Raw genomic sequence first — 27,975 nt, 5'->3', positions numbered from 1 at the left:
AGACCAGGAGAAACTTTGTCCAAAGCTGTTGTTAACCCCATCTTTTTCAAGATTATTTGTAGCCTACCTGCCTTAAGTCACTGAGGAACTTAAGGCTCTGAATGGTTTTGTGATTTCCACTGTAACACTTCTAGTTGTCACAAGAGTTTTATCATGTTCTGTCAGGTGCATTTTGGGCTGGTTTTATTGTTTAGAGTGAACAATATATTTTTATGTTTAACTCAAATGATTTAAGTGTACATTGATGAGCAGCTTGAGTGAGGACAAGGTAGGTCAGCTGCAGCACTTTAGCTTGAAATAAAGCCTTTAAATAAAATAACCTTTATATTTTTTTATGGTTAACACAGAGCTTAAGTTGTTTGCTCTGTGCAAGTCCCTCATAGTTATTTGACTGCTGGGATGAGCTGAGTGATAGCTCTTGGTGGGAAGGCAAATACAAGTGGTCGGTGCCTTGTGACCAGTGACAATCCAGTGATTTGTGGCTTTTTAATGAGGAGATAGAAGAGGTACCAAACTTGTCATAAAAGCTCTGTTAAATACAACGTTGTTATATCATATATGTATATTATAGCAGTCAAAGTTTCCTTACTGGGTCCTGCATCCTGATTGTGACTTAGATTTTGGCAGGGTATGATTAGCTGGGAATAATTGCTTGGAAATTGCTTCTCGAGTGGGAAGGAGGAGAAGATGCATTTCAAACCCTCCCACACACTTTTCCTCTCTCCCATCTGAGCAGTGTTTCCTGCCTAAATAAAGCAGTTCAGATGGATTTCTCGGGCAGTCCCCATAAGGCTCTGTGTGGAGGATTCCTAAGGCTTGCCAGCTGCAGTCTTGGATCCTGTCCCTTGTAGCTATTGCACAATAGAGGAAAGACTACAATTCCCATAGTACTTCCACATACTGGTACTCCAGTGACATCAGACATTACATGGCTGAGACTGGTTGTAAAGCAAGAAGACCAAAAATGTAAGCTTGGTGTTTCTTTCACTTCTGTAGCAGGGCCTTTAGCAGTGTGAAATCTTGGCTTAGCAGGGGAGGATTTCAGTTGCTGCAGAGGTATTTGTCAGGGTGTGTACCTGAAGGAAACATGAGGTGACATTTAAGGGCAAGCAATTTGTACTGTTTCTCATAGTGTTGGTGCAGCTTTGACTCCTCTGTCTAGGAACTACTGTGTGTGGAGTAAGTGCTTGATGCCAGCGCTGCTGGTTTGTCTGGAGGGGCCGTTTCCTTGCCCACAGCCCGAAATCTGCCTGTTTCTTTTCTGCTAGTTTTTTTTTGTCCTGCAGCTTCAAGGGGCGGGGGAGAGACGCTGTGCATAGCCTGGCAACAGTTTCCGTGTGCGTGTAGTAACTGGGGTGTGTAGCGTGCGTCCCACGGCAGCGATGTTAGGGGAGGTAAACGAGGTGCGGCGGCTGCGCTGCTTCAGCGCCGTGCGGGCTACGCCGGCGGACTTGGAAGGACGGGGATCAGCTGCTGCTGCAGTGCTCTGGTGTGTACAACTGGCCCGTTCGAGTGCCTGTGCTGCCTCTGCTTCCCCAGTGGCCTGTGTCGGTGGCAGGAATGCAGGCGGGGAATGGCTGGCGGTAACATCTGCAGGTTGGTTCTCGCTGGAAGTTGATTCTTGCACCAGGATGAGGTTTCTGTGGATTTTGTTCTCCAGGAGAGATGCTAGGTGTCTGGGGCAATCCTGAGCTTTTAGAAAGCTGGAAAACAACTCAGCAAAGTGCTTTCTGCAGTGCAATATTTGCTTAGATTACTGTAGTGCTGTAGTTTAAGTATAATGGTTTATTCACCTGATAGTACCCAGCCTTTCAAGTGCTCACATATTGTGAGCACCTGACACAAACATAATTCTCCACGTGTGTCTTTTCCTGTTGACCACTAGAGTCTTCTAACAGTGACAATGAAGAAAGACTTTACAAAGTGAAGGGAAACTTGGGAATACTTGCTGTCATCCTTTCACTGAGAAATGTCCTAACTGGTTAAGCAGGTAATAGATTCCCTTTCATTTCTCTTTTTCAAGAAACAGTTTAGATCTATTAAATGACATTGTGACAGTGTTTGCTCAAGTTTGCAGTCTGGAAGACATCTACTTAGTGTTTGAATTTCACAGAGTGAGGAGCTGAGCAAGTAGGAAAAGTAGCTTTATATCTAATCTTGGTAGTCTAATGACATTAATATACAAATCTCTCTAGAGACTGATACATAATGTATACAAATCCTTGTGCAGCTGCTGTTAAAAAGGTCTATTTATTTGTCCCCATATGCTGATTTGTAACTTCCAAAGGTCTGTTTTTACACCTTCAGTAATGAACAAGTTCAGCTTTTTTGTTTAAAGAGATATTTGAAAGGTGTTTTGGTTTAGTGGAGTTTAAATGGTACTAGCTGGGGTCCCTCTGTCCAAATGAATCTGGAGAAAATATTTGGTAACTTCAGTTGGAATTCTATATTCCTAACCAAAAAGAGTTATACTAAGAGTATGTCAATACCAATAGTCCTGGTTTACAGCAACATGCTTTTAAAAGGACAAAACCTACAAGTTGTGCATTTAAACTGGATTAGTTGACTCTTGAGTGAGTAGAAGTTCAAAACTCCGTATGTGTTTGTTTAATAGTCCCTTGTGTTTCCCTGGTCTACCGGGAGATAATGGAGCGTGACACGTGGTAAGAACGGTAAGCAAAGGTGAATATGTGAAGGTGGTTGGCATTAAGTTCCCTTCTGTTTCCCTGGAGCCTGCAGTGCACTTGTTTAAGGATCTGAAACCATAATTAATGTATTTACTGACAGATATTTTGAACAACATGGGCTATATAGTGACAGACACACTAAAGAAGCTGCTTTTTACCACCACAGTAAAACTTTTCTTTAGCAATCCTTCATCACAAGGGAGATGCTCTACTCTCTTCATCATCTTGGTGGCTCTGTGCTGAACTCTCTCCAGCAGCTCCCTGTCCTTCTGGAACTGAGGGGCCTAGAACTGGACACAGTATTTCAGTTGTGGCTGTTTATCTTGCAGGCATTTACTGTGGTTTCTGTTTGATCAAAGCAAGAAGACTGTGGAAAGTGTGTGTGTCCATATGTATCTACATTTGTGTATGGTGGAAACATCCCTGCCTTCATCAAGGAACAGGATATGTGGGGTGGAGGCATCAAGATTAGGGTGATTATACACATGCTGAGAGGGCTCACTGTTTACAAGGTTCATTTGAAGTTTCTAGTGTCAATTTTAAGTGTTGATGGAGAAATGAGTGGACATGACACTCCTAAGAAAGATGAGGAGGATTGCTTTTTTTTGAGGGTGGAATTCTGCAGGTGCCATGGGAGTTGGCAGCCTCACCAGGGGCACAGCCAGGTTTACATCCTTGCAGGGACAAAGGCTGCTCTGGGATTTTTTTTTTTTAAAGCCTTTGTTGTGGCCTGCTTATCTGGCTCTGAGCTGGTCATTGTTGGGATGAGTTAGGGAGTGACTGAGGAGCTGTGAGGAGTCGGAGAGGATGCAGTAGGGAAACTGCTGCCATTGCAATGAGCTTGGGCCAGAGCGTGAACACGGAGGAAGCCAGGCATAGGCAATACCTGATGATGGAACGACTTGTTTCCTTCAGGTGTTGTGCTGTGGTAATTTTTCTTTTTGCTCAATGTTCTTTTTCAACAATGACAGAAGAAAATGCTTTCAAATTCAGGAGATTATATTAAAGTAATAAATGAGTGCCTTTTGATTTTTGGGAGAGGGGATGTCAATTCAACAGCTGGCAGTGCTGCATTAACTCAAGCAGTGGCTTCTACCAAAGCTGTAATGTAGCACCCTCATATCCTCAAGCTATTCCAAAATGGATTCATTCCTTCTGGGAATTAATTGTTTACCAGTAGTGCATAAACATATGTTTATATCAGCCTCTGAAAGCAATGTGACAGCCACAGGAAGTTACCATCGAAAGTCCAGTTTTCTGAAAGAGTACCTCTTACTGCTTCCCTGTTTTGAACAGCTGTGTAAATTTGAAGCTTCTCTTGAACTCTTACATGGATTGTGAGACCTAGTACAGCACCTGCAATGCTTCAAAAGTTTCCCATGATTGGAAGCAGTTCTTACCATTTCAATGGATTGTTTGGGCTTTCTGAGAGCAAGTGACAGCTTTGTAAAGGCTGCTTGTAAAGTTGCAAATAGGTTGTTTCGTAGAGGTAGTGATTAGCCAAATCATTGATGTGTGTCACTAAGTCTGCTTAGACAGAAGAACAGCTAATAAATCACAAGGAGTTAAAAGATCAGGAAAGGTTAGCAGCTAAGGCACACGTTGACTGAACAAATTGTCATGGGTGGAATAAAGAGATAACTAGTCATCCCTTCTGAAAGGAAACTGGTAAAATTAGCACCTAGGAGCAATGTGTGCACCTGAGTCATTTTGGTACTGAGCCCACTGTCTTGGCTTAAATATAAGGACCTTAATCTTCCCATCTGCGTGGGCCACAGCTTTCTGTAGTGTTGAGGGTTGTATTGCTGCAGCTCTTCCCTCACAATATGGTTGGCGGACTGTACAGGCACTGAAGACCCATTGGCACAAGAGCAGCAAGCTCAGCACTTCTCAAAAGCATCAAGATACTCACACAGATGTTTCACTGAAGTGTTTTGCAGTCCTTTCCTGGCTCCTAGAGGTCTGAGGGTGTTTTTCTGCAGCATGGTAATGGAAAAACTGTAGGAAACCTGACAAAAGTAGCTATCAGGAAGGGGTAAACTAGTTCATCCAGCTCATAGCCTGTTTCCAGCAGGCCCTTGGAACAATGAAGAACAAGGACTTGACTATGGGTTGGACAAATTGTAGCAGAATTTGATTTGGACATCAGATGAGGTAAATTCTTAGTTCTGCCCTTCAGCAGGTCAGAGCAGGTCACCCGCAGTTGGTTGTGAGTATACTCTGACTTCATCTTAATACTTCAGAAGAGGTCTTTGTTTAGTTTTAAAAGTGCATCATAATATGACTGTTGCACACTTTGTCTTGATTTATCTTAATTGTAAAAGCCTTTCCTTGTTCATTACTTCTGCCAGTTAGAGCTTTATGTCAGTGAAGGTGAAGCCTTACCTTTGTGTGGCACACTGACTTGCCAATCCAGGGTATTTTGCGATGTCATGTAAGCGCTGAAGCTGGAGAAATGGCACATGTACAAAGTGTGGGCATGACAGTCAGCAGCAGCAGCCTGATAGTCTGCTTTTCAACAGGGGAATTGTAGGAGGTTATACTGTAATGGGTTTAAATGGATGTACAGAGAGCATAGGGGAAAGGATTTCAGAATCCATGTTGTTCTTTGAGTGCTCATGGGAGGATGCTTTTATCACACCTGGGTTTGGCTAGCAAGGGGTGGCAGGAGCCAACCTGGCTTTGCCATTGTCAGAAGTCATGTATATGAAGACAGAGTGGAACCCTTAAGCAAGTGTAGTCCCAGGTACTTGAGGCTTGTTTGCCCTGTCATGTCATGGGAGTAGATGTGTATTTGTGGCAGATGTATGCCATTGAGCAGGATCATGGGATAAGCTCACGTTACTGTTGTGGTAGATGAGGGCCTGTGTGATGTATCTGTTGGTGTGACAGGTTAAAGCTGAAGAGAGGACTCTTGTCAGGTAGCATGCCCCTACCTGCATGATCCTAGTTGCAGCTTGGTGCAACTGGCTTGCTCCTTCTGGGACTCTCTGTGAACTGTGGTCAGCAACTCTTACATCTGCTGAGCTGTCCTATGGCATCTCACAGCAATAAAGCAATGTCATTGTTCTGCACACGTGTGAGATAGAGGTGGCCCTGGAGAAGCTGTGGGTGGTGTGACATGGGGAGGTGGTGGGAGGAGCAATGAGAGGTAGCTAGAAATGAATTTCATGCATACTAAGTACAACTTTGACAGACCTGGTAATTATTGATTGGTTTTTTTCCTCTTTAATTGCTTTTGAATAGGCTAAGGCTGTCCTTAAGAATCTAGATTTGTGCTTGCACAGCAATGCTGCATACTTCAGAGAAGAGAACTTGCACATTGGTAACAAGGACATGGTCAAACAAAGTGCCACTCCAGGTCATTATAAGTCACAGGTGAGTCTAAAAAGTGAGTTTGCTTGGGTAAACAGAAAGAATTACTTTTAGGATGTGTTGATTTTCTAACTTAAGGTATTGAATAACCACATAATGAAAGAAACTTGATACTTGGAGCAAATGCTAACTTACAGATGGAGCAGCTTTCACTGTTTGTGTCAGTACAGGAGTGTAATCATCTCTTTATGGAAGTCAGCAGTTCCTTGGTCAGTCTGGCTTTGAGTACTTCTCATCAAGGGCATTTGTCAGAGTTGCCACAAAGTCTTCTGAAGAACGACTGCTGGAAGTCACGGTGGACAAAAATAATCTGTGATTACATGAAATGAATGTATCTAGGTGCTAATGTTTAAAACAAACAACAGAGATGTCCCCAGTAGGCCATTCCTAATGGTAGTTGTGCTGTAGAACCCATATACTGAAGAAGCCTCATAAATGTAGTACTTCTCTCCCCCACTCTGCCTTAAGTGGAGCTTTTTTTTATACAGTTTTGACCTAAGAGAGGTCTGAGACTTGATTCTGTTTCTCCTCCAGAGCATTTCCCTTTGCTGCTGCAATGAGCCTTTTAGATGATATGAAATTGGGATTTGGAAGAAAACCTCCAGTAATCTCCTTTTATAGCTTTGTCTCTGATATTAAGAGATATCTGAAAAACTGACCTGTTTTCTTCCCTAGTTTTATTTTTTGACATATCCCTATCAGCTGTTTACCTCTGGGGAACTTCCCAAGTAACTCAAGAAGGTGGTTATAGAACTCTGTTTTTCTACACTCTAGTTTCAGAGAATTGCTGGCAGTGCATCCTGAGTGGGTTAACCAGTTTCAACAAGATTAAGATGCCTTTGGTTAGGAGTTATTAGAAGTCTTAAGAACAAAACCTGAGCCAATGTTTTTCTTGTGTTTGCTTTGTCTTGCCAAGGAAAAACAAGAAATAAACAGGAAGTATTTACCCTGCCAAGAAATCAGAGAAAAATGCACTCAGTATAGCAGTAACAATACTGTGAAGTGCTGTCATTTAACATCATTAAGACAGATGTTTATAAGAAGCATCTGTGAGCAGTGCTCTGTAGTGGTGAGCTCCTGCAGTTTTAGGATAGCTGACTGTAAAAAGGTTTTTTCCTAACTTAGGCCAAGTGTTTTTTTTTGAAAAGCAAGAACTTTATCAGGTGGCACTTTATGTCAATGAAAGTAACTTCTAATTGCGTAATGAAGCAACTACTTAGCTCTGACTTCATTATAACATAATATAACATATTATATATGTTATGTGTGTGTATATATATACACACACATATATATAACATATATGTGTATAACATATCCCTTCAGTGAATTATCAGCCTGATATAAACCATAGACTGTTCTCACCTCCAAACAGGAGAGTGAAGCTCCGTGGAATGTTCTTAGTCAATGTCCTCTAATGCTGCAGTTCAGCAAGGTACCCTAGATATATGTTACATCACTGCAAACATTTCACACAGTTGGCATAAAGTAGTGGTCTCCATGAAAGTGCCTAAAACTCCTTGCAGTCTGCTGAGGGACCTTCACTGCTCTGTCAGTGGCTATTACCATCAGAACAGATGGTTAGAGTCTTGAACTGTTTCCAGTACTCAGCTGACAGCACGAGAAACAAAACATTTCCAGTAATGAGAAATAATATTTGAGACTTTAGCTATATTCACAGTGCTGTCCAATCTTTGGGCAGAGGCTTTTCAGAAGATCATAGATCTCTTGGCTCCTAGCTACCCATCTCAGGCCGTGGTGATGAGGCAGAAACTTCTCTCTGTGGAAAAGTTGTTCATATCTGTGTCTGCAGGTGCAGTGTGGACAACGTCATCTGTCCTCCTCCTCCTTGGCAGTGCTCAGGATCTGACTGCACCAAGCTCCTGAGCAACCTGCTTGGAGCAGGGGCCTTGACTCCAAAAGTTCCTTCTGACCTCTGCCACGTAGTATTCACATTACAGTTCACTGTTCATCAAGTCCTTTACTAAGATCTGTACTAAGATTTGCCTCCACATGTGCTAGAGATTGGGGAATGCACTTGGTTAGGGAATGGGAGGATAGCAGGAAGAGGAGTGAGAGAGTAACAACCTTCCTCAAGGTCTTTGCCCTCGCTGCTAGGGGAGGGGAACCATCTACATTATAACAGCAAATCCTTAGCATGCAGCCTGGATGGAGCATAAGCACAAAGGAGCCAGGGAGCAAAGAGTGGGTTGGTGTGTAGTGGAGCACAGGACTCGCATCACAGATACCATAATAGCAACGTTGATGCCTAACAGCTTTGACACTTGCTACTTTCATATGAACTAACATACTTTTGTGGTTGAAATATTAACATCATACTGATGAAGTTCTACTTGTTTATATCTCCTCAAACAAATGAGACTTTGGATGAGCTTCTAAATACAAAGAACTGCATGAAGCTTTTAGAAACAATGAATGTTTATGGTAAATGCTTCAGTTTGCTCACTCAAGTTGTGATGAACTTCTTGCAGCAGTGAAAAGCCCTCTGTGCATCTGAAGATAGCTGGGATTTGATAAGTGTTGGATGCCTTGGAAAAAAATATGCTCAGTTTCATATGCAGGGAGAGGGTTTAGTGCATGCACACTTCTATTTTACAGGAAAGAACAGAAGCTGTGTATTGCTGTGCTTTGAAAGAAAAAATCCATCAAGATACTTTGTCTAGGTTTTATGTGTGGGTTTTGTTGTTGTTTTGAAAGGTAGTTTAGTGAGGGCAGCAGCTTGTGTGGGATTTGCAGGGTGAAAAGACTGAAGTAAAAGCCCTACTAAAGGCTGTAGCAGTTGTCATTTGATTCATTTTTTGGAGACTGTTTCATTCATGGATTTTTTTGTTTTTCAGGTTGGAATTCTGAGTGAAACACGTCAGTGCTCTGCAGGCAGTTCTTTCTTTGCAAAGCCAGTTATAGAGGTTATGACTCTAACTGAAGTTCAGTGAAGAATTTTGAAACTAAGCTGTAGGAGACAACACACTTTTCCTTTTTTTACTGTAACTTGTTACTTAAGAGATAAAGCACAAATGAGAGTTCCTCAGTAATTCTGGAATTATGTTTAACTAAGTAGAATGATGACACCAGTGTTTTGGAAGTGCTGAGTGATGAGCCTATATCTAGGGTACATGAAGTACCCTCCTCTATTGTTCTTCAGTCACACTGTCCTGCACAACTCACATAACAGTGATTAATGGCTCTGAAAAGATAAATGCATTAGTTACAGATCCTATTTTTAATCTTTGTGAAAGTATTTTATATTCTAGCCAAGGAGCATCATTTATCTCTGTGTTGCTTCCTAGTAGACCAAACAAGACCAGGGCCTGGGCATTGGCATGTACTTGTTGATACAGCTGAATTGTTGCTAAAATGTTGGCCTTGTTGAGCTACTGCTTTTCAAAGTGATACTTGTGTGTGGTTCAGGAGTCACTGATAGCAGATGATTTGGATACCAGCCTCCTCTTCTGCAGGGTAAGAGTTTACCTGTATCACACGAGCACTGCTGTGCCATTTAGTCTCTGAGCCAGGAAGTTGGTTTCGTTTCTTAATTGTCTAGATATTGACAGTGTGTATGTGTGGAATGGTACAGAATATGTGCCTAGCCTCTACAGGGTTATAGTACCTCAAGTTCTGTTACTTAACAAGGACTTGTTTGCATGTGTAAAACAAATTCATAGCAGGTGATAAACTTCTTTTATTAAAGAAGATATTACTACAGGGCTGTTCTGTCCTGCTTGTGGTAGGAGCACACTCAGCCAGGTGATATTTCTTTACTGCCTTTTCAGACAAGGCCCAGGAGGGAAAATCTTTCTGAGTCTGTGGCAGCTTTCACTAAACTAATGTGACTGAAGATTTGTAGCAAGCAAGACTTCATGGTTCTACAGAGAAAAAAAGGAAGAGAGAAAAATGAAATGAATTTAGCCATTGCTCTTTGAAAAGAATGGGGCATGAGACAGTGAAATGATCAATGCTGAAGTTTTCATTCTTTTAGTTTATTTAGATATAAATATCTTTTTAAAAGGTCTACCTATAAAAAGCTTTTAAAGTGGCTCTAGACAGATGGTGCCTGAGGCTGTATTCAGACAGTGTAAATTTCCCTGACTCCCTCTGCTTTCTGTTGGCTTTTTCAGGGATTCAGAGGTGTTTTCTCCAGGAGTAAGCACCAGTCTCACAGCTTGGCAGAATGGCTCCCAGTGACAGTGCAGTTTTTAGCAAAAGCAATAAAATGAGACTTTAGTAGAGCAGTTTGACGTTGTGAAGTATGAGGACCCAGTCATCGCCATAGCCCTGTGTGTTCCTTTCATGTTGTGTTTTTCAGGCTTTCCAGGAATTCAGTAATGACAGGGTTGAGATCTTTCTGCAGTTACTCAATAACAATTTAGCAGGTGGATTCATTTGTTGGATCCAAGGCTAGTTTGACCATCCTGATGAAAGAGCTGTCATTTTTTTTGCTGCCTGTTTGTACCTACTCCAGCTGTATTTAACTTCTGTCACTCGTTCATTGTAACTTTATCCTCATAGCCCTAAAAAAAATCTTGTCATCCACCTGCAGCAGCCAGGCATACAATGCTCAGCATGTTAGAGTCTCAGAGTAAGCAAATGACACTTCTTTCCACAGTACATTCAGAACTTTTCCTCCTGCCAGGTCAGCACACAGGACACCAGCAGCAGCAGCTCTGAGAATTCCCCTTCATTAACTTCCCGGCACCATGCCTGTACTTCTGTCTGTAATGAGAGACTTGGAAAGATGGACAAACCTGCATAGCAGGAAGGATTTACTACAAGTGACATGCACATCACCTTTTTTTAACCTGTTGCTTTTCAGAATCACATAATTGTTAACATGGGAAAAGCCCTTGAAGATGATCGAATCCACTTGTTGCCTCAGCACTGCCACGGCCACCACTAACCCGTGGCCCTCAGCCCCACAGCTCCACAGCCTTGGGATCCCTCCAGGGATGGGGACACCACCTCTACTGTGGGCAGCCTGGGACAGGGCTTGACAATCCCTTTGGGGAAGAAATTGTTCCTCATATTCAATCTAAACCTCCTCTGGCACAACTTGAGGCTATTTGTTCTGGTCCTGTAGCTTGGGAGAAGAGGCTGACCTCCTGCCCTGGCTACAATCTCCTATCAGGGAGTTAGAGTGCTCCTGTCTCCCCTCAGCCTCCTCTTCTCCAGGCCCAACACCCCGATTCCCTCAGCCCCTCCCCAGCACCCTTGTGTTCCAGCCCCTTCCCCCACTCTGTGTCCCTCTGGCAGTGAGTGAGGGGCCCAGCACTGAGCACAGCCCTGGAGCTGCAGCCTCCCCAGGGCCCAGCACAGGGGACAGTGATGTTGTTGACTAAAACCTTAGTGCCTAGTGCATCCCAGGGCAGGTGGGAGTCATCAAACAACAGATTACTTTCTTTACCTATGTTTTGCTGTCTGCAGTTTACAAATGTCCCTCCCTGCATACTGTGGACTTTTTGTTGGAATATTTTGTGCTTTGCAGGAATTTGGCATGGATAACTGCTCTTCCTTTTGTTTTCTCAGAGGGGATGTGTATGCCTGTGACATGAGCGTTTCCAGTCATATAGGTTAGAAGATTGTGAGCTTGTGAACGTGACACACAAACACCTACAATGTGACCATCTGGAGAGAATTCCTCTTATTCTGTAGTAAGTAATTTTTATTATTCACTTATCTTTAAAGGATGCATGTTTATCAGACTTGGAATACTTTAAGGCAGGGGAGGGAACAAGTTTTAGACTCTATCCTTTTGTCATAGCTAGGTTTCATTGTCTTGAACAATCATTTAGCTCCAGGTGTAATTAGAAGGGTTTGTTTTGTGACCTCTACTGCTCATAAAATCATAGAATGGTGGGATTGGAAGGGACCTTTAGAGATCATCTAGTCCAACCCCCATGCAGAAGCAGGTCAATTTAGATCAGGTCATTTATGTAAACATCTGATATTAGAGATATTTCCTTTTCTTTTGAAAAATAGGTTAAAAGCAAGAAGCAAAAAAATGGACACTCAATTGTTTTCACCATTGTTAGGAGCAATTACTAGTACACCCCCTCCCCTGGAATCTTCCCGCCTGTATAGTGACTGGTCAGCGTGTGGAGACGACATCAGCTCAAAAACTTCTTTCCAAGACTGCACAAAGAAAAGGTATGAGCATTCTTGGTGCAATCTTACAGTGGTGTTTGGGAGTGCTGGAGTTGTTATGGAGCAGAACACATGGGATTCTGGCTCTTCTTTAGGAAGAGATGATGAGATAACTAGAAGCTCAATACATTTTCTTGCTTGTATAATTATTATAGAGGTTGTGGAAAGAGGTCAGGGCTCAGTGTGTGTATTGATGTTCCTGTCTGGGTGGGAAAACGTTCTTAAATTTGGAAAGAATATTACATTTAGGGATTGAAGTGGGGAAACTACCATATGCCAAATTGAAAACTCCTTAAGGATTAAGAAAACCAACCCTCTCTCCTTTAGTGCCTCCCATCCCTCAGTACTGGAGCTCATAATGGCCCTGCTCAGTAATAGTTCCTGGAACTTGAACAATACAGAGTGTGTTAGACACAGGTCAAGTGTAAGTGGTACTTCTGCTGCTGAAAGCATAAATACACATACATCCACTCTTGAAAACATGCCTACTGTCATCCTGTGCCCTTAATATAAAGCACTCAAGTTCAATGTTAATAATTCTGTGGTTTTGGATGCTGAATGAATGCAGAAGGTCTTTGTTACTTGAATCACAAAACATTTTTATTCCCCTGGATAAATCCACTGTGCTCAAATCTTGACTATGGCAGGCACTTCTGATCACCCAGTCTTAATAACGCAGCAATGTTATGAAAGAGAGAGAGAAGGGCAGCAAGTCTGGAGAGGGGTTTGGAAGTTTCTAGTGGTGAAGGACATAAAACTCTCCTTCAGTTTTGATAAGTCAGCTCTGCAGAAGAGTGATTTCTGTGAAGTCGATGTGAGACTTGCAAGGAATGGGGGGTGATCAGGGAAACTGGGGAGTACCTGCTGAAATAATTGGTTCTCTCCTCCATGATGCTCAATATATGGCTTGTGTACAGCAAGTGCAGTTGTGATGTTAAAACCACTCCAACCTTAGAAATGCACTAACAATTTTTTCATGTTAGACTTCTCCCTTTCTTCTTTCTATCTTAATGCCAAGTGCTGGCTACATAAGATTGTCTTTTGTGGGGGAGGCTGGTACAGACTGGCAGCTTTTGACACAGTGATGGTGCTGTTAGCATTTCTACCATCCATCCTACTGCATTTTTCATCACTTGCCTAATAATAAAGAGGAAGTTTGAGGTGGGTGAAAAGAGGAATCTTCAGAAGATGTTGCAAGGTAACAATTAGATACATGCAGTGCAATGAGATTAATAGTTCTTGAATTATGGAAGTAAGCACATTATAATCCTCAAGATTTTGAGAATATTGATCCCATTCATCCTCTAAAGGAGACAAACAAGGCTTGAAGAAATGGCTATAAAACAGTTCTGTTGATTGAAAAGAGATGAAAACCTTTTGCTGTTCCTGTCTTTTCACATAACTGTGTGAGAAGTCTTGGGTGAAGCAAGAAGTTAGGGAAATTGTTCTGCTTCACTCAGGCAACAGAAGTCAGGAAAGCAGGAAGAAATTGCTATCTCTGAGTGCTGAGAATATTTTGCATCTGGAACACTTAGCAGCTGCTGCTAAAATAAATTAAAGGTATAATGCTTCACTTTTCCTTGTGTCTGTTTTGTTTAACCTAAAAGACTTATCTAAGGTTTTTGGGTTTTTTTTCAGAGCACCAATAAATCTTTCCTACTCTGGCAGTGGCCCTGACATGTTTGGTCTAGTGTCAAGCATTTTAGAGGAGCCAAGCAAGCCAGAACCAGTTACAGACTGGTAAGTTTGCTCTGAAAGCTCTTATATGTTGCACATTGGGGTTTTTATGTCCTTTGTCACATAGATACCATGCACATTTTGAGTTGTTTCAGAGCCGAGTTAGTAAGGTACTATCAATCTCCCTGAAACATAGAAGTGTTTTTTGTCACTTCAATTGCCAGTTAAAAAAAGGCAACAAACTGTTAGAAAGGCATATTTTTAAAAGTATTCCATCAGCCTACAGCATTTGGTGGGTGTAGAAGTCTCATTTTAATCAGTAAGGAGCTGAAATAGTACACTAGAATCTAAAATACTTTATAGAATCACAGAATCATTTAGGGTGGAAAAGACCTTTAAGATTTTTGTGTCCAACCATTAACCCAGCACTGCCACGGCCACCCCTAAACTACGTCCCTCAGCCCCACGGCTTTGGAATCCCTCCAGGGATGGGGACTCCACTGCCTCCCTGGGCAGCCTAGGACAAGGCTTGACAGCACTTTTGGAAAGAAATTGTTCCTAATATCCAACCTAAAGCTCTGCTGGCACAGCTTGAAGCTGTTTCCTCTTGTCCTGTTGCTTGTAGCTTGGAAGAAGAGAATCCAAAGATGATAAATCCAAATAAACTCTGTAGATCTGAATATTCATATTATAAACAACAGAGAACAGTATTGATTGCTGAATTTCACATAGCATTTGCTCAACTGCAGCAGGAATATTTCCTCCTCCTTATGTTTTGGAGGAGAGCTGTGTATGTTTAGCCAAAAATGTAATGGGGGAAGTACAGGGTTGAACAAATGTGATATGGGAACTAGTTTAATGTAAAGAAAAAAATGGTTTCAATCATGATAAGAGGTTTGTTTAACTTTGCTACAGGAATTCTCTTTCAAGATTGTTTCCACCTTTGTGGCCACCTGATCTTGGAAGCAATGGTGAATTCTCAGGGCTCTCATCTAAGCACTCTGTTGAAAGTAAGGATTTTTCCAACCTGATGGGCACACAGAACTACTATCAGGAACACTTGCAAAAGTCTCATGATGTGGAGATGTTACACAGAGGTTTGGAAGATCTTCATCTCATCGAGTCTTGGCTTTCTCCACCTGGACCTTGCGCTCAACCTGATAATATTCTGAAAACCAGTTATCCTGAACATTGCTCTTTGCTAAGTAATAACACAGTTCACCAAGAACGGTTTTCACTTCCAAATGTAGACTATAATCAGCATTTGTGCAGTTATGACCACGTGAGATTAAATGGAGACTATGAAAAAATCAGTTCCACTTTGAGCACTTTTTCTTCTCAGGACAGAACGAAAGAAGGCAGTAGCATTCAGAAAGAGTATTGGAAAACAGAAAGAGCAAGAGGCAAAGCTCTGAAAAGTGACACTCAAGACCAAACTAAGTACTCCCCTGATCTTTCCAATCAGCCTGTCGATGACTCGTGGGATAAAACATCCCAGGACAACCACTTATTTTCTAAAAGATATGAAAACTTGACAGCTGCTCATAAATTGCAGTCATCTGTTCATCCATCACTATATCTTTTCAGTCAGCCCCCTAAAGAAAACAATTTTTCTGGAGGGACAAACAGAAAACCACAGGAAACCCTTGTGCAAAATGGTCATCAGAGCTTGGCTTTGGGGCATGCTTTTAATAACAGCGAATGTAAGATCCACGTCAGCCCTAAAGAATGCTCTCATAGATTACCTGAATATGATTTATCTGTAAAAAATATTATGCAAAATGGGAGTTGCTCATCATACCATGGACACACGTGGCTGGATGGGAAAGTGGCAAGTCCGATGGCTGCATCGGATGTCCTGTATGGAAAGCGAGTGGTAACGAGTCCACAGTCATCTTCAGGCGTTTCAACCATGTCTGGTGGTTCTCCAAGCCATCAGTCTATCACACAGCCCTCTTACTACTCTCAGATCTTACCTGTCCTCCCTTCAAGGAAGGATGGAAGGTTACAGATATCAAATGGTGTCTATAATAATTTGGGAGTTTCTCATTTCGTCTCGGAAAGCCAGAAGCAAGTGAAGCCCTTTGGCCGATCACCGCACGATTCGGTGGCTGATAAGGAGGGACCAGGCCCTAAGTTCCCCATTAGTTTTTCATCTGAGTGGTTAATGCAGCAGAACGCTGCGAGTGAAGACCCTGAAAAATACTACAGGTTTCCAAAAAAGCAGACTCAAGAAACTAGCAATAAGGATGACAGAAGAGGCAGGAGGAGCTGGGTTCCTCGTTTTGAGTATACAGCCCCGAACCGTCAGCACTTCAGCGTGTTCCCGAAAAAGCACGACCAGAGTGGTGGCAGCATGTCAGATTTCATCAGTCCTTCTTTTCTCCCTTCTTTCCCCTTAATGTCTGATTTTAAGCAAAGCCCCAGCTTTCCTCCTTTTAACCACCATCTGTTTTCATCAGCGAATAACTTCAGCTTTCCCCCGTCGCCGTTTCCCTTCTCGGAACTTGTTGATCTTTTTCATTGCGATGACTTGAACCACTCGAATCCCTTCATCAACGACCTGATCTGTGGGGAATTAACTGCCCCGTGCTTTGCCTTTCCAACACCTTTTAACAAGTACAGACCTCCCAGAAACCGCAGTGGACCTGCTAATGAGCTTCACACCCGCCTGGAGGAGTGCTATGAGCAGTGGAGAGCTTTAGAGAAAGAGAGAAAGAAGGTAAAACGCAACTGACAGTGACTTCTTATCAAAGCTGGTGATTGCATGGAACAATTTGTAGAGGACTCGAGAATTCTGTGCTCATGTTGTTAGTTTTAACACCTAGAAACACCATCTTACAGCCTCTGCTTTGAGTGTGTTTATTGCTTGGCAAGGCTGGTTTTATATTGTGTGTGGCTTTGAGCTTCAGCTTCTTTTTCCCCTTAGACAATGCTGCTACCAAAGCATTTTTCTCTATTAACCCACAATTTTTGCTGCACTGTCATTGAATTATCATTGTCTTGGATGTTTTCCATGTATATAGTCAATAAAAGATCATTAGCTAGTTGTTACTAATCCAACAGGCCTTTGTTACAACTCTAGAGCCAGCAGCCACATATGATGATATAGCAGAGCCCTCGCTACAACAAATAGTTCTTTATCTGCTGGTGTTTTGTTCATCTTGATGCTCTAAGTGTTCATATGGCACAGTTTGATGGACCTCTTTTCTTGTCCCATATTCCTTCTCTTCAACTAAATCTTTAACTCAAGGATTATAAACCTAGGCTCTCCTTTTCCCTGCACAGTCATTTAAGGAGAGGAGTTTTTGTGGTGATTTCTGGGGTTTGTTTTGTTTGGTTGGTTTTTTGCTCCTGATGATTGGATCGAGACAGGTGTCTGTCCAAACTGGATATCTGGAGAACATGTTTTTCTTTCCAGCATCAAAACTGTGAGACCTTGCTAATAGACTTTTGGAAGTGTAAATAGAAGTACCTGTCTCACTTGTTCACTGGTGCTTTTAATCAAGACTGCTTTCTGCCTGTCCAGTCTTTCAGGAAGTCTCTACAAGTAAGGAAGGGTGATGATAATTCTTGCTTCTGTGTGCTTGAGAAAATGCTTTCAAAACCTATTTTTGGGGGTAAAGGAGGTTGTTCCAAACCTGCTCATGGAGGATCTGGGTCAATTAAGTCATTTTGGAAGACTAAATCATAGTTTTTATCTCATAATGTATTCTTTAGTGTTTCATCCTTCAAAGAGGATTGTTCATCCTCATATTGTTCTTAATAATCAAAGGGATTAATTGACTTGATCTGGTCCATTCTAAATGATCCAATTTAATCCTCGTGATGTACCTGGGCTTTCTCAGTCCTTTATTTTTTTGTAGTTACTACAGCTGCAGATAGCTTTATTTATGAATATAAACTGCTCTCAGCTCCACAAGCCAGCTGCCATGACACGCCTCAGAAGGGGATGACTGCATCGTGACTGCCTGATGAGAACGTGCCTGGACTGTGTTAATCCTTGTTTGTAGATATAGTTTGGGAGAATGCTGTAGCTCACCTGCACATGTGTATGTAGGAAGACACTTTATTTTGCCATTCTCTCTCTTTTGATATTCTTATCTTACATGGATTTCTTAAGAGTGTAGACAGAACCTCCTCTCAGCAGGACTGCATCCAATTCTATCGGGCTTGTCTAGTCCCTCAGCCCTTGCAGCTGCTCTGGAGTTCATGGTGCACTGAACATACCTATTTCCTTTTATGAATCTTACTTTTCCCAGGATCTTGCATTTAAAACCTTTCCATGAAGTGTCTGTTTGGAATTGCCTGCAGCATTAAATGTGTGCATAGGTTAGTACTGAGAATTGCTTCTTAGTTGTACTACTGATACCTGATGGTGTTACATGAATTCATGATCCTTTTTCCATCTGTTTTGTGTCTGAATACCTTTCAGTCTTCTGAGATGAATGCACAGGGAGTCAGCCAGGTCTTGGAATTCATGATAGATGAGGGCAGAGACTGAATAATAGTTCAGCCCATATTTTCAGTATGAGTGTGCATAGTATATGTGTGATACCTACTCTTTCTCCCCCAAGTCTATCATGCATTGAAGAAGGAACGAGATACAAACAGCAACTTATTCTCTATCTCTTTTAGTTCAAGTGAAAGAAGTTCCTGTCCAAAAATAGGTTTCATGATACATAGCCACTGCCTGCATTGTGTAGTGCTCTGCCAGTTCTTTCTCGATGGGGAGTTTGCCAGCTGTGGTGATGACTTTTTCAGAGCTCATACCAGTTTTTGTTAAGACTGACTTAATCCTGATGCACTTCAGGTACAATTTACACTGGTGTCATCACCTCTTTAGCTGATGATCAGCATATGTAACATGTGAGAGATGCAGAGAGGCATCCAGTTTAGATTTCTAGGCTACTGTAGAGGGATTTCTTTGCCCAGGTTTACATCTAAGATGGGTTAAAATAAAGTTGTACAGCTTTGGTTTTAAATATTGCTGCTGTAGATCTGAGTTAGGGAAGTGTTCTTGTCATACAGCTGGTTGTACATTTACACAAGCATTTGGGAATATTTATTCAGTGGTAAGGATTTATTTACTTGGAATGCGTTTGAAAATTCTAAACCACTGTGAAAACATGGATTGTAACGTTGTTCTAACTTCAAACCTTTACCTTGGCTCTTTATTTCCCTTTCAGACCGAGGCTGACCTTGCAAGGAACTTTCCAGGCAAGCGCATATCTAGCTCAAATAACGCTCCTGTGTCCCGACTTCCTGCGAACCCATCACGTGTTGATCGTTTGATCGTTGACCAGTTCCGAGAACAAGCCAGGGTAAGCCTTCTTCAGCTCTAGTTCCTGCATTTCTTCCTGGTTTTATGTTTGATTGCTTAATGGACCCTTATAAACACTAGTGATTTCAGTGTTTTCAATGTATCTGGCAGGTGCTGACGTTAATAGGAAAAATGGAAAGGCTCCGTGGAACCCCCGTACACGGCAACATATCCACTGCGCTGGAACAGCACGTGGAAGCCATCCGTGTAACGCAGGCCAGGCGTAAGGATGAGATTATTAATGCTGCTAATCCACAAAGGCAAGGAGGACCACGTTATAATAATGAGAAAGGTAAGTGCTTTCCATTCATTTCCATGCCATTTCCATTTTAAAAGCTTTGTCAAAGATTTCCTTGTTAAAGTGTCGTTTCAAATATGCAGGAATTGGGTAACTTCAATGAAAAAGTGTGGAAATCTAAACTCTGAGAAGGACTTCAGCAAAGCTTTTGACACTGTCTGCCATAACATCCTCATCAGAAAGCTCAGGCAGTGTGAGTTGGATGAGTGGAGGGTGAGGTGGATGGAGAGCTGGCTGAATGACAGCCCAGAGGGTGATGATCAATGGCAGAGTCGAGTTGGAGGCCTGTGGCCAGTGGAGTCCCACAAGGATGGGTTCTGGGGCCAGTCTTGTTCAACATCTTCATCAATGTCCTGGATGAGGGGACAGAGAGACCCTCAGCAAGTTCCCTGATGGCACCAAACTGGGATCTTGACCAGCTTGAATGTTGGGCAGAGAGGAACCTCATGAGGTTCAGCAAGGGCAAATTCAGAGTCTTGCAGCTGGGAAGGAACAACCCGTTCCCCAAGACAGGCTGGGGGTGACCTTCTGGTGAGCAGCTCCAGGAGAGAGACCTGGGAGTCCTGGTTGATAACAAACAAACCATGAGCCAGCAACGTGCCCTCGTGGCCAAGAAGGCCAATGGCAGCCTGGGATGCATCAAGAAGAGTGTGGGCAGCAGGCTGAGGGAGATTCTGCTCTCCCTCTGTTCTGCCCTGCTGAGGCCTCATCTGGAGTCCTGTGTCCAATTCTGGGCTCCTCAGCTCAAGAGGGATGGGAAACTGCTGGAGAGAGGCCAGCAGTGAGCCCTGTCTCACTATGAGGCTGAGTGGATACCTGTGCCACTGTAAGGGAGACAGAGGAGGGATGAAGGATTGCATCAAGCTCATCTTGCTGGAATTGAGTAGGTAGTTTAACTAATAATCTCATTGAACATCATTGCAGTGAGTCCCCTCTGATAACATTAATGAAATAGTCTTAATTATCGTGTCACGGGTGTGACGGTTGTGCCGCTGAATTTTGGACACAATTATGATTGCTGTTAGTGGGAGATGTTGTAGCTGTCATTTGCAACAGTGCTGACTGATGGAGTTCAACCCCTGCAGTACCAGGGTACAGCCTTACCTGTTGAGCAAACTTTGCGTACCGGTGGCGAGTTAAACTAACTTCTCGAGATATGTAATGTATTGATATTACCAGGCTTGTATATTAATTTACCCTGTAACCTGTTGTGTTTGTTCTGTTGTAGATGTTCTGGCTCTGGCAGCTGCCATCAGAGAGCTGGCTGCTTCCACACGCAGGGCTCGTACTGCTCTGTGGTGTGCGTTACACTTGACGTTGCCAAAAATCTCAAGTGCTCCAGTCAAACAAGAAGTTGAAAGGACATTGCAAGAGCTTTGTCCTCTGAACACGAGCTCACAAGAAAAAAACAGCATGGAGCACGAAAACAAAGGAAGCAAAAAAGAAAAACCCGAGGAACCCATGAGGATTCTGGAATAACAGCAAAAAACAGTAGCAATGATGCTATCGAGAGGCTGAGAAGAGGGAGGGAAGGGCCAGGGGTCCTGCACAGTGCCCTGGGAGGTGGGTCTGAGAGGTTATTGACAAAGCCAAAGGTTAACAGAAGTGATCAGTGCTGCAGTTCTGTTATTGTGATTCTGGTGTTGACAGACCTATCTTGTAATAGTGTGAATGCAATTTTAATATTGCTGGTATTGCAATGTGTGCTGCATAAGAATTTCCTTCTTCAGAGGAACTAAGCAGTAGCTGAGCGTTTCCTTGTGTGCTTCTCCAAAGCTACGTGTCAGCTGCGAGTCAAGCCATGACCTGAGAAACCAGAGTGTGGTACAACTTAATTCTCCTTTCTTTGTTAATGGTACAACTTAGCACACTGAAGTAGTTAATAATTGTTCAGGGGAGCTTATTTTTTGCACCATTATGTAGGTTTTTCATGTGCCAAAGTGCTTCCTAAGTAGTTTGCATCCCATCCCTCTGCACAGAGCAATCCACACTCCTGTATTGTTTTCCTGACAGGGAGTCGGGTCATTCAGGTTACCACTAAATGGTTTGATGAGAATAATCAATGTTTAATGTTGGTTGTGTGAGATGCTTCAGCAGTTGTGCTGCTACTTCAGTTTCTAGCTAAACCAGTGTAAACTGAGCCTTTCCAGAGCACAGTCCACTTACAATTCTCCATTAACAGAAAGGATTGTGTAGATTTGCAGCCAGTACTGCACTGAAGTGCACATTAGCAGCTGAGAGAGAATTGTCACTCAGGATTAGGAATTAGATTTATTGATTCCTCAGTGGGTTGAAAAAAAAGTAACTCTAGATCATATTATGCACTTAATTAAAAGTCCTTGTTTGCTATTAATGTAAGTTCCTGGTACTATAGTTTTCAGAAACATTCCATATTTATTTGAATGTGTTTATTGAATGTTTATTTAAAACTCTATTTTAGTAACAGAAAGTTGGATATTTTTGCCAAATCTTCCAAATAATCAGATTTAATGATTTACTCAGGAAATATGTATAGTATTAGCTAAATATCCACGTGGTATATAGGGATTATTTTTGGGGGAGGGGAAGGGATGTTTGCAAAATATCTACACAAAGCTAACTATATAAACTAGGTTACCAAAGCTGTTTAACTCATTAACTTGGTTTTTTGCATGGAAGATTTAATATATTGCTGTTAATTAGTCTCCATTCTGTGGTTTAGACAATCACAAGTGTTTTGTATCAGTGTGAATGCTCTGGGTGAGAATTAGAAGGAATGAGTAACTCTGATAGGGGCACTTAAAAGTATTTTAATGCTTTAACAACTGTCTTACTGTTACACAATCTCTTAACACATACTGGTGACCAACTAAGGTTCTTAGGTATCAGTAGATTAAGGAGTGGCTTTGGCAAGCAGTTCTTACTTTAAAAGTGAATGAAGTTGAGCAGATTTGACAGACAAAAGAGGTTTTTTTATGTTCTGTAGCGTTTGGTGTTGAATTTGCTGTGTTGTGGATAAATATATAACTGTTTCCATATATATGTGTACTTGCAAAATGTTGCAAATGCAGTTCTGTCGTCTTGGATCTGTGGATGTTTCTAGAGCAGATGTAGTCTCTAGCACCATCGTTACCGGTGATGAGGCAGTAGCTACACAGCTTTGTAGACACAAGTTTCACAAGCCTCCTTGTGATCCACTGAGTAAAGATCAAAACCACTAATTGATAGAAATCAGAATCTTAGTATAGCATGATTATGGGGTTTTTTCCCCCTAAAGAAAGTGAATTCTGCTTAAAAGAATATTTTAAGCCTTAGCCTAAAAACCAGCCAGTGAAGAGAGTTTAGTGTGTTTCCTCTGTGCACGGTTCATTTGCACACACTAACTTAAGAAGCTTAAACTTACTTTTGTGAAGCTAATTAACTGTGCTCCATGATTTAAAAAGTGGAGCCCTGCAGTATTTTGGTTAATGAGTCATTTTGTTTCCTAATGACACCACTGTGTTGACAGAAAATCAGAATCTGAAAGCCTTGATTGGCTTCTCAGTTTACAGAACAATTGTAGTCCTGCAGGGTTGTTTGTAGGGTGAATGTCCAGGGCTTAGGAGGTCCTTCTTGTATTGCTCACGTGTCAGTTATTATTGTGAAGGAATGTGGTCTTAATCAGTTCATAATATAGTTAATGTGCCTTTTAACAGTCTCATTTTTCACAAAGGGTCAGTAGCTGTGTGCTCTCTTCTGTTTTCAACTGCAGTTTAAAAATGCACTTAAGGAGGGTTATGGTGTGGCTGTATCTCACTCACAACTGTCACACACTGCTCCTGTTCTTGGCCCAGGCTGTCACACCATCCCCTTACGGGCTCCTTCACAAGTGTGCAGCACTCTGCCTGTGTCACCACGGGTTAAATCTCTTAGGACCACGTTTTTCTTGTCATGCCCTACAAATGTGGCTGCCACATCCTCACCTTGCGTTTTGCCTTACTCGGATTTCTCCACCAAAACTTGGGGTCTTCGGGACAAAATGAATTTGTGCCCATTTCTTTTAAGCAAGTATGGAAAGTATTAGACCTGTAAAGGCAAAAATCCTTTCAGGATGCTTCAGTTCTGTTGTTTCTTACATAGCTTTTTCTATTTCAGGAGCAAAACCACTGTGTTTTGTAAAACAACCAACCTGGAGTTGCAGCAGCTGTTAGTCATAACATGTTTTTAGCTGCCTAATGTTTAATTTAGCAACAACATGCAAGTTCTGTAAGTATTGCACTGAATTTTGGGGATGAATAAGTATAATGCTTCTGGTTTTAGGGACTAAGTATATTCACATCTTACTGACTTGAGTGGAAGCAGAGCTAAGGTATTAGGTCACACTTAAGCCAGAAAGATGTTTCTGCTTTGGAGCTGGGTTTGATTTTTGAAACTTCCCTCCTATTTATGAAGCAATCAGGAAAAATTCACTTCACTCCCTCCTTCTACCCTTCTAGTCAGCTTTGTCAAGGTTTAATTGTTCACTTATTTCTGTGTTGATTCATGCAGCTTGACCTTTTGAGTGAGAAGATCCCAGAGTTGTAGTTAATCATGGTAGCAGTGAGTCTAGATTGTTCTAGTTTAAGAAAACAGGATACTTGAATCTCTTCTCAAGTCAAAGATCATTTTCAGTGTACATTTTGATAGTTGGTAGTGAATCTTCAGTGCTTTAAGATCCCCAGTGATAGTTCAGTACAACATAGGCTTAAGTTTTACAATTATTTCTGTATTTAAATAACTGGAGGCTTCTGGTGGTGCAACCTTCTGGATTCCCAAAAGAGAAGCCAGCATCAGAGTAAACCTTTTCAGGCTGTAGGTGTGGTATCTGTGCTCTTCTCCTGCATCCATGGGATCCCTCTGGCAATTAATTTAGTCTGATGGCATCTGTAGATTGGTTTGTAGTTTTTCAGTTTTTCAGGGAGGTTGTCTAGGTTTGTGGTGCTTGTCTTGCCGTGGCCTTTTCAGGAGTTAATGTGTAAAACTATTAATTCCCAAACTATTGCTATTGAGTTGGGTTTTTTTCTTCCTCTCAGACTGAGTATTCTTCTTTACCCTTGGTGTTTACCACTTGGAAATTATTTGCCTTACAGCTTGGAAACTGATGCACTGGTCTTCATAATAAGTCTGTTCTTGTTATTCTTGGTACCTTTTCTCTTTGGTGAAAAAAAGGACTAGCAGAAGATGGAGATGATGCAAGTGGGAGGCTTTGTTGAGGTACTTGCTGGCCATTTAACCTTTACTGCCTTTATGGAGAAGTGTGGAGACACTGCAGTGTTTTGTACAAAGCCTCCTGGCTTCAGGTCTATGCAGTTTTCCAGAAGTGACCATGAGCACAGCTTCCTGGGGTTGTGTTTCATCTGCTACCCAGGCCTTCTTTATTTCCCTCAACACAATGGGAGAAGGAAAGAGGAGCTGCAAGAAGGAAGGAAACAGCCATAGGAGACTCTGCTTCCAGCAGTCAGCCTCTTCTTTGTGGCTCCTGTGGTCAGCAGGATGGGAGCCTGAGGGGCCAGGACTCCTCCTCTGTTTAAACTGTATTTCTCTCTTCCCCATGTGCTGCTCACAGGTGCTGTCAGGGTTCAACTGCTGAGACATGTGGCAGGGTTGGCTCGTTCTTGTCCTGCTCTGGTAGCCATCCTTCCCCTGTGTATGTTTTAATCATATGGAGTCAATCTGTGTACCAGCTTGAGAGGCTGGAAAAGGGCTTGGGAACAAACCAAAGGGGCATGGCCCTCCCTCTTGGGTCAAGATCACACCTCTTGCCTCTCAGGTTTTCTCTGTGAGGGAAGAGAATGAAGATTTACTTCTGCACAACTTCTAGAGACTGAGGTCATGGCAAATGGCAAGGAGTACTTAGCATAAAGCTTCCAGAAAACTTCAGTTGAAAAATCTGTTCTTCCTCAAGTGGCAGCATTCAGCTTTGCTGCATGTGATGGTTACACAGTTTTGAGTAGGTATCAGCTCTGACTCTGTGGAAGCTGGATTTCTTTTTGTTTAAATACTGTAAAGATTCTGCAACAAACAGACCTTAAACCTAGATGTGTTTTTAAAAGTTATCTTCACTCCTCTGAAGCTAATGTCTGCCTCTCATTCTGTCTGGGAGCTGTGATGTCAAAACACTGCACGTCAGAGCAACTCAGAGCAGTAGCTTTTTGTATGGGTTTTTGTATCTTCTGGGCTTTGACACCATCTGAGTTTAAAATGTTGCTTTACAACTGTACTCCACAACTACAGTTGTCTCTTGTTTTCTGTTAGAGTCATTAAAGTGAAAAACACTTGAGTTCCCACTGATTTAACTCCTAAGATTGTACATGCTACTGAGCAGGGACAGGGGATGCTGCAGCTGGGTGGATGCCTGAGAGCATATGTATTGGTACTGTTATTTTTAGGTGCATTTGCAATTAGGCTACTGAAGAGATGAGTGAGGTCCTGCTTCCATGAAGCCTGCAGCTTTAACAGATGGTTTGTCTTCTTTTCTCACTTTGCTTTCCTGGCATGATATCTTGAGTTGGGTTGGTTCTTGGTAAAGACAAGCTTAGTAGTTCACTTTGAACGTTTGTTATGGAGAAGCTTCAAAAGGATGTGTTCCCAACCTTTTTTATAAGGTTTCTTGCTACGCTGACTGGGAATTGGCAGAATAATTATACTTTCTTTTAAAGCTGAGGAATGTACTTTCTACAGAAACTTTGGCTGAATTGAGTTTGTGGGTTTCTGAGAGTTTTGCACGTTTTATCCCAACGTGCTTTGAGGGAAACGCAACCTCAACCATCCTAAGCCCTTGATTTATTTCCTGTACACTTTGCTCACCAGATTTTTTTTTGTTTGTAGAACCACAGAAAAAATCCAGACACCTCTTATTTTTGGTAGCTACTGCAACTTTACCAGTCAATTTTATCAGTTATACAGAATGGGAGGTCCTCATTTTGCTTCCTTAGCAATACTGTAATCAGAGGTGCAAAAAACCAAATGCATTTAATGTTTGTAGTCTGTGCTGTTAGAGATTGAAAATGGATCAGGTTTAGAAGCAACTTCTTATAAAGAAATGGAGGAACTGTAGCTATAAATCCTCTTTGCTTCTTTGCCAAATGAGCTTTCAAAAGGAAAATATTTGCATATAGTATGTAAAAAAAAGCTTGTTAGAAAAAAATCAGTCGACTTAAAACCATGTCCAGAGGAAGATTGCTTTCCATTTTTTACTGTATAAAATACAACCAATTTCAGACCCGTTTATGCACAGTAACAACAAGCATCGTTTTTGTCACAGAATTAGGCTGTTTCCAGTATATATGGGGGAAAAAAATAAGTTTCCTTTTCTTTTTTATGACAGATATGCAAAGATGAATAGTGTCTATATTTTAATATACTGTTTGGTGTCTGAAGTGTCTCTTTGACATGTTTGTTGATGTACAACAGCCCATTTTACACTGCTAGTGAAGTATTACTGAAGGAGGCTTTTGTGTGTTGATCCACTTGGTGGGCTCGACAGAGATATGTGAAAGTATGACTTAGCTTCAAGTCAATTGTTGATTGCTGGTGATTTTAATCATTAATCAGTTTATGCTTATGTGAGTACTTCACTAAAACAATTGTAGGGGTCTGAACACTGCAAAAATCTTACTTCTACCTCTTGTGTAAGCATCTTAAACTTGTACTTCACAGATCTCTTTGGGAGATTGGCACACTTTAACGTGGGAAATTCATCTGCTTTTCCTTGCTTTCTTTTTTCCCCTGTTGCTTTCTGTGGAATGCTTGGATGGGGCCAGGTTGTGTTCACTCCTGTCACGTAGCATCAGACAAACTGGCCTCACAAGGGTACAAGGGTTGAAAGAGATTGTAAGGTTTGTTTCGTGTGTGTGAGTCTCAGAAGTGTGAGAATTCTGTAATAAATCATGGCCAGTGTACTTTTCCTGTATTTTTTTTCTGTATGTGATTTGATTCCTTTCATTTAAATAATCAAATTTGTATAGATGTCCCTAATAAATACTTACAGCTTCTTGTTTTGTTTAGTTCAACTGACAATATTTATCAGCTGCTGTTCTCCACGTGAGGTGGGTTTGGGTTTTGCCTTGAAAAGACATGTTGTGTGTTCTTTAATGCAGTTAATTAAAATCCTTCATGTTTTACATGACTGGTTTTATTACTTTAGTAAATTCTGTGGGAGAAGAATGTGCAGTTTTGGTTGGCATTTGTCATAGAATCATTTCAGCTGGAAGACACCTTTAAAATCTCTGAGTCCAACCTCTGTCCCAGCCCATTTCATCAGTGCAACACCCACCTGGCTCTGAAACCCCTCCAGGGATGGTGACTCCAGCACCTCCCTGGGAGCTGTTCCGATGCCTGACAGCCCTGGCAGCAAGGAAATTCCTCCTCACATCCAGTCTGAACATCCCCTGGTGTCACTTGAGGCCGTTTCTTGTTCTATTGCTTTTTAATAGTAAGAACAGACTCCTGTGCTACAT

The 27,975-nt window shown here is 41.9% G+C and overlaps 1 protein-coding gene across 4 annotated transcripts; it reads left to right on the top strand.

Annotated features, from left to right (window-relative positions):
- Positions 1-910: 910 nt before the first annotated feature.
- LOC104556520 (meiosis-specific coiled-coil domain-containing protein MEIOC) lies at positions 911-27,606 on the top strand. 4 transcript variants are annotated; one of them, XM_061997075.1, is made up of 9 exons: positions 911-966; positions 5,934-6,065; positions 11,604-11,728; positions 12,057-12,224; positions 13,860-13,961; positions 14,814-16,620; positions 19,088-19,222; positions 19,333-19,513; positions 20,748-27,606. In XM_061997075.1, the coding sequence occupies exons 4-9, from the start codon at positions 12,079-12,081 to the stop codon at positions 20,996-20,998; spliced, it is 2,622 nt and encodes an 873-aa protein (XP_061853059.1). In that variant the 5' UTR covers positions 911-966; positions 5,934-6,065; positions 11,604-11,728; positions 12,057-12,078; the 3' UTR covers positions 20,999-27,606. The 4 variants fall into 4 exon arrangements, with proteins under 4 accessions (XP_061853059.1, XP_061853061.1, XP_061853060.1 ...); XM_061997077.1 differs by lacking the exon at positions 911-966 and adding an exon at positions 1,410-1,489; XM_061997076.1 differs by lacking the exon at positions 911-966 and adding an exon at positions 1,498-1,596.
- The last annotated feature ends 369 nt before the right edge of the window (positions 27,607-27,975 follow it).

This window comes from Colius striatus, chromosome 5 (genome assembly GCF_028858725.1).
Source record: "Colius striatus isolate bColStr4 chromosome 5, bColStr4.1.hap1, whole genome shotgun sequence".
Lineage (NCBI taxonomy): Eukaryota > Metazoa > Chordata > Aves > Coliiformes > Coliidae > Colius > Colius striatus.
The sequence above is the reverse complement of the archived record's forward strand: the minus strand, read 5'-3'. Positions and strand labels throughout refer to the sequence as shown.

What these genes read in the sequence shown, in the direction of transcription:
- LOC104556520 (XM_061997075.1), top strand. Translation starts at nt 12,079, where the DNA reads ATGGACACTCAATTGTTTTCACCATTGTTAGGAGCAATTACTAGTACA. An exon ending in TAGAGAAAGAGAGAAAGAAG is followed by an intron (nt 16,621 to 19,087) that starts GTAAAACGCAAC and finishes TTTCCCTTTCAG; the next exon opens with ACCGAGGCTGACCTTGCAAG. An exon ending in AGTTCCGAGAACAAGCCAGG is followed by an intron (nt 19,223 to 19,332) that starts GTAAGCCTTCTT and finishes TGTATCTGGCAG; the next exon opens with GTGCTGACGTTAATAGGAAA.